This window comes from Cydia pomonella, chromosome 20, assembly GCF_033807575.1.
Source record: "Cydia pomonella isolate Wapato2018A chromosome 20, ilCydPomo1, whole genome shotgun sequence".
In the NCBI taxonomy this organism is placed as follows: Eukaryota; Metazoa; Arthropoda; class Insecta; order Lepidoptera; family Tortricidae; genus Cydia; species Cydia pomonella.
In genome coordinates this window covers 60,648-67,707 of record NC_084722.1, presented here as the reverse complement: position 1 = coordinate 67,707, position 7,060 = coordinate 60,648, and the positions used below count along the sequence as shown (strand labels likewise).

Sequence of the window (7,060 nt, the reverse complement as noted above, 5' to 3'; positions counted from 1 at the left end):
ATTTTCCCTTCTCCATATTTTAGTATGTCATTGATACAATGAAAAACTAGGTTCATAGGTTCCTTTTTTTTTTAATTTACACAACAAAAAAAATACGGAAAAAAATATCAAAAAAGCGAAACCTATAAACCTAGAATATATTATGCTGAAGCGATCAACATCAAAATGAAAGTGATATAAAAATAAATAAAATAAAATATTTTTATTTCAGAACTACTAGAATTCCATAAAAAATTGTTAGTACCATCATTATAGCTAGGGGTTAGTAAGTACATTAAAATAAAACATGTCCAAACATAATAAGAATAATAAATAATTAATAATATTGACATAATAACAATGAAATCATGATTCATAGTAAAATAAAAATTAGTTGAAATAATAAATACAAAAATAATTAATTATTAACATGTCAAATTCAAAATAAAATAGACTAGAATAATAATTACAATGTCAAAATTTACTACTTTTATTCATATTCTCATAAATAATGATTTCATGTCAAAAGAGCAATAGGTACAAGTATAAAAATGTCGTAATAAATATCTGATATGTAGAGATTTAGTTCGTGGAAACCGTTTTCTCCCGAAATGGAAATCCATGCTGTTATTTCGTTACATTCGAAAAGCTATTCCTTATACTGGGAGGAAAATGGAGATTGGCTAGGTTTCACCGGGGCCCCAGGGCCAGGGCCAGAGCCAGGGCTTCACACACCCAAAGAAACCAAACGCCTGTTATATTTGTATGAGCAATCACAATGAAACCAATATTTGCCGTCAACCAGATATTTGGGCTTTTTAGAGTTTTGGCAATATAAGGACAATGGTACTAGTAGGTACTAGCTGGTATTATTAGTCCACAAAGTGTCATTTTGAACATATATTTAGGCGAAGGCTAGACGTACAATACATATATGTATAACAAAAGAGTCGAATATTAAAAATTACATTATAACATGTAATAATATACCAAGTGGTATTATAATAAATACACACTCACTACCTTCAAAGCGCTGCGAAGGTACTCGAAGCTACTCCCTTTTGTTGTTATGGACATGATACGATACTTGCTAATAGCTCCCATTCACGGCTGCCTGTTGGGACGGACGAGTAACTAAGGAACCCTACACTGAGCATGGCCCGATATGCTCTTGGCCGGTTTTTGTGTAGAGTTAGCATTAGTAATATGGTAATGTCTTTTAATTGAAAAACGCTTTATAATTCAATTCAATTCAATTCAATAATTTTAATTCAGAAAATAAATTCCATACATTAAAATACAATATAAATTAAGATAAAAATTAAAATTAAATATGTTAGTAACAATAGGTAAATCCTTAAGAAACTATGTTAGTAATAAATTGGCCTAAACAAAAAAAAATATTATTTCCCCGCTGTGGTATGGAGCTGCATCCATCGCCTAAGTATCGGGGAGTCCCACCTCTCGGCCAGCGTTTGTAGGATGGTGTTCGTGGAGCCGCGCACACGTTTCATCATCGAGGCGGCCCGCTTCCTGATTACGGCATAAAAGCCATCAATTTGCCGCTCCGCAAACATCACGGAGGCGCTGCAGTGTCGCGGCAGCCCGAACAGCACCCTACACGCATCATTATACTGGACGCGCAAGGCACTGTATGTATTTATAATAATCAGAAACTATAACTTATGAAAGCAAAATAATGTAAATGATTTTATATGATTTATTATTGTTGCATACGCGTATGCGCCGTGACTTCTCTTTCAGAAGTGTTTTTCAATAAAAAGATGCATTAAAATCACTTACCTTCTGTTCTGTCTAATACTGGACTACTAAAAAATGGACTACTTATAGTTCCACGATGTTTTCCCAGTAAAAGGTATTTGAGCATCTGTTAGCAGCTGCAGCTCTACAGCTGCTTTCAAGTGGACACAACGTTTCAGCTCGCAGCAACGCAGCAGTAGCAGGACGGGACGAACGCTGCATGCAAGTTCAGTATAGCAAGTTCTTGCGCTGTTCTTTGCTGAGGCTTGATGGCAGACTGCCATTGCTCGCGTAATATTCCCTATGCCTCAATTAATTGAAAACGAGCTGATTTTGCAGTCAAGCAAGACGGCGTTGTATTCCCAGTTGTCGCCGCCGGGCACAGATGGGAACAGGTGCCGCATACAAATCATTCCCATTTGTTAGCACCTCATACATGGCGCCTGTCGGTGGCGGGAGAAAGAAAACAATGAAGTAGCGTGAGGATTTTAATTTTATTTAGAACAATTGCAATATTAACCGGTATTTCAATATTAAACAGAAACTTAGAATTACAGAAATATAGATCACATCCGTAAACCTCCACCAACTTGTTTTACATGGTATTGGGACCCTAAGGCCGGCGCCCCACTGCTGCGCACGCTACATCCACGGCCCACGTTTTAATACGAACCGTGGGCAAGCCCACGAAATTTCGTATAGGAACGTGGGTCGTGTACATAGCGTGCGCAGCAGTGGGGCGCCGGCCTAAAACTGCCGTGCTAGTGCATAAGTATGTATGTATGTAAAAGCTAGTGAGGCTTTCCGGGTGTTAACTAGCTCCTGGAGCGTTCTCCATGGGGCAGGTGAATACTGACTAGTCACTAGTCAGCGTGTAGGTAGAGGTGTTTTGGTGGTGGGGGTGGAGGGTGCGCACTCGGGCTCTTCGGGTGGCAGCAGCGCCAGCGCGGCAAGCGCGCGCTCCACGCGCGGCACGAGCCGCCGGGCCCAGCGCCAGAGCGCGATATCGCGCACCGGCGACAAGCGCACCCTTTGGCTCAGCTTACGCAAGCCGTTAGCGCGGTAATGGTGCAGGCGCACCTGGGCATTACTCATTGCGTACGACGAGCATTCTCCGCCGATGCACGCCAGCGGGAAGTGGTTGTGTAGCGCCAGCACGCGCCCCGTCTCGTGGAAGGCCTTGACGTTCGAATGGGGCTCGGTAAAGTTGCGCGTGCGGTACACGTGCTGCAGCATGTACATGTAGCGCGGCGCGCCCGGCTCCCAGCTAGCCGGCTCGTCTAGGTAGTATACATGTTGTGCAAGGTAGGAGGTGCTCGGCGGCTGGCGCTTAAGCAGCGAGCTCCAATTGGAATCTTCCATCGGCAGAATGACTTCATCAACGTCTAACAAAGTTATCCAACGGTACTGGTACATGTGCCTGTACAAACAGTCGTTGTACGGCACCAGTTCCATCTGCCGCTTGTTATTGATCCTCTTCCTCATGTACACGTGCTGCAGGCCCGGCAGGTTGGGCTGCCCGCCCGGCAGCGTGATGGGTGTGCTCTCCACTATCCCCCGCGTGCGATAGTAGGCGAGAACCTTGCTGATGTTGGGGTGGACTTGGAGCTCGTAGAAGAACACCTTGTCGGCGCCGAGCAGTCTCACGAGTTCAATCCACTCGACGAGGCGCACGGACAGGTCCTCGTGGCGGAAGTCTAGCCCCTTGACACAGACGGCGAACTCCTTTTGCGCACGGTCGGGCGGCTCGTCAAAGTGCACGCGCAAGCAGTTGGTGGCGCGGTCACACGGCTTCTCCACTAGCGACACGGCGGCGGGCCGCAGCGCGCGCACGTCCGTCGGCAGCACGCAAGTCAGTAAGTACGGCTGCAGCAAGCCGTTGATGTAGTTGCCCCACTTTGGTTCCCACATGTACGTGTACTGGAGCACGCGCACGACGACGGGGCCGGGGCGCTCCTCGAACCAAAGCTGGCAGTGTGCGGGCAACCAGGGCTCGAGACGGTCGTGCACGACCAGCAGCCGCACGGCAGGGCCGATTTGCGACGCACTGCGGATATCAAGATAAGCGCCGTACAGGTGGAACACGCCTTGGCTCGAACGCATCGTCTGCCAGTAAATGTTGCAGTACTCTAGTTCAAAGATGGACGGCAACGGCGCGCAGTTATTCGTTTTGTAGAATTTATTTGTTTCATTGCGGTGCTTGTAGAAATATGCGAGGGGGAGGAATGGGAGCTGGCGCTCGACATCGGCGGGCAGCTGGTAGGGGTAGGCGGGGGTGGAAGACGATGGGCGCGCGGCGGACGGAACACGCATGCGCGGCAGCCACAACGCGCACAGCGCGCCCCAGCTCACCAGCAACAGCAGAGCGCGTGCGCAGCTTAGGCGCCTCAGCCGCCCCGGGAGCCCGCCTGCGCTCACCATCACCTATAATGCATAACACTATCATAATGAAATAATGATAATGTGAATCTCAGTACAAGACACCTTCAGCTACTAAGTTCTTTTTTTGTTAATGTTACATACATACGAATGAGTTGGACGTAAGCCTTTCAGTTAATTTCAGTGACACGGCTTGTTCTAGCTCGGCAAACCACGGCTCGCGAGCCGTATACGGTACGATTGCAGCAGTTCAAGCCACCCAAAATATAAAGCCCGTATAAGCCATATTTGTTTATTTAACCTTTATTGCACAATACAAAAAAAGTACAAATGGCGGACTTAATGCCTTAAGGCATTCTCTACCAGTCAACCATAGGGCCAAACAGAAACTTACAATTGGTGCGGAAATAAAAATCAGTACAGAGAGATAAGTCACTATCTAAACACTAGGTACTATTATAATTAAACATGCATAAATACATAGTATTATAATAAATACATACATACACATATAATATATACATATTTGAAATATTGTCTTACAATGTTGGTTTTCGTCCGAAAAGTATTTACGTAGGTAATTGGCGTTTTAAGGAAAATTTGCTCTGTGCTTGTCGTATTGGGAGAGGCAGATCGTTCCAGAAACGTCATATTGTCACCGACCTCAATAGAACAAAGTAGAACAGCGTCATTTTAAACGTATTTTCATAGAAATTTGATGACATTACCACTTTGTCATTGCAAATAAATAAATAAATAATAATACATATTATAGGGACATATTCTTACATAAATCGACTAAGTCCCACGGTAAGGCTTGTGTTGTGGGTACTCGGACAGTCGCCATCAGATATATGGTAGCGGCCAAGGTACTCAAATATTTCGGAGCAGCATTAAATTTCAATATATTAGTTACGATAGATAAGGTCTATAATATCGGACCATATAATTCGCCATAAATTTGGGAGCAGCGACTTTTCAATTAATTCGTGACATACAATAAGATAAAGATATCGTAACAAACAGATCGTCAATGGTATCTAAGCAGTCAAGGTGATCATAAAGATCGGAACATTTATAGAAAATGTACCTTAAGTTTGTGTAATACAACTTAAAGTAGTTAAGATTGGACCCATGAAAATAAGGTTTCAGACAGGCATTAATACTATGTTATCAATACTTTAAATTTAGAACGAAATTGTTTGTTGTGACATTCACCGAAAAGAGTGTGGACTTGTCATCGTGACAAAATACCTATGTTTCCGTCTTTTTCGAATTAGACAATTTTTTTTACAAAACTAAATGCCTACAAAATCGTTGTTTCGACGCAATGTCAAAATTGGCGGGCGTAGAATGAGTAGCTTAATTTCGTCAAATTATGTCAGATGTCAGATGCTTAATGGCGTAATTGATAGTCCCTTGACTATTAACCTTTTCCACGCCAAAGACGTATATATCGGCACCACAGGTCCAACGCCAAAGACCGATATATCGGTCACCCACCACAGAGCAAAATAGTCCTACATGCACACGCATAAAGTTTAACTTCATTTTTGACATTTAGATGTCGTGGCATCTGAGTGGTAGGTTTTGCGTTTGACATGGCGTCGAAAAAGTTAAAGCACAAAGTCATGGGTTCAGATCTGATGTAAGTAATGGTCTAAGAGCTGGCCACGTCAGATGTGACACAATAATGAGAGGTTTGTAATCAGTCCAGTTAGATTGCATAACCATCCTTATTGCTAGATCCGGGCATCTGGCAGCTTTTAATGGGTGGAGATCAGAGTGACAGACCAATAAAGTTTTTAAGTTGAAAAAAAGTAATGACGCAATAGGTAAAAACTGCTAAAGTTGTGTCATTTATAGAGAACAGGGCCTATATTTTAACATTAGAACAAAAAACATTGTGTATTATTGCGCAAACAAGAACAGTAGGCGAGTAACCAAAAATTACATTATACATCATTTGGCACTACTTCCGCCAATCGAAACCTTTAGATATTATATGTATAATCTAATTAATTACATAATTTTTCATAATATTGGATCAAAACCAGAACTCTAGAATTTATTTTCTTCAAGTTATTTGCTTTCTTTTACCTCCACCACTTTACAGCTGCCAGATGTCCGGATCTAGAAATAAGCATAGTATTGCAAACTAACTAGAGGGGTTTCGTTGCTCTCATTATTGTGTCATATCTGACGTGGCCAGCTCCCCGTCTAAGTTAAAATCCATAATTCCACGGACTGATTTGACAGCTCCTGGCATACAAAGCGATTGTCAAATGTATGAAAAGAGCTGTCAAATCAGTCCGCGGATTTATGAATTCTACCTTATAAGTAGTTTTGCTTTTTTTTGGATAAAAATAACATTATTATTTCCTTTATTCATTTTCGTTCTTAGGCTACGTTTTACATTATTATTATCGTGTATGTCTTTCCCGACCACGGAACAATGGTGTTCCGGACCTTTGGGAGGCGTATGCGGAGCCGAAGCCAACGCGCAGAGGCCCTTTTGACAATTTAATGAAAAGAGAGGGGTACACTAAGCGACAGCACCCGCCATGGTGTAAGGACTATTGAGAGTTAATGGAGTCTAAAATGTACTGGGCTAGTATGGACTGATTACTGGGCTATTGGATGAAGAACCGGACGCCTGCCTAATAAAACGGTATCCAATTTTATTTCCGGCAGACGGTGACTCGCCCTCCGCAAGATGGGCCCCCATAAAAAGCGACATCAAAGATGGCTCAAGGGCAACACCGGTGCGGGAGCTGGGGGTAGAGAGGTGTCACTGGACTTTAAACATATAGCCAACTCGCCACGTAGGTTTCCACATCTACCCTCGAGAACAAAGCTCTAACGACCCCACTCTGGACAGCCGGCTAAGGCAAGCCAGAGGCAGGGGACCTGTCCCACCATCCGACAGGGCACCCCAGGG

The 7,060-nt window shown here is 43.5% G+C and overlaps 1 protein-coding gene across 1 annotated transcript; it reads right to left on the bottom strand.

Moving 5' to 3' along the window:
* Positions 1–2,492: 2,492 nt before the first annotated feature.
* On the bottom strand, positions 2,493–4,224 carry LOC133529227 (uncharacterized). Its single transcript, XM_061866905.1, has one exon. The coding sequence runs from the start codon at positions 4,159–4,161 to the stop codon at positions 2,608–2,610; it is 1,554 nt and encodes a 517-aa protein (XP_061722889.1). The 5' UTR covers positions 4,162–4,224; the 3' UTR covers positions 2,493–2,607.
* Positions 4,225–7,060: the final 2,836 nt, after the last annotated feature.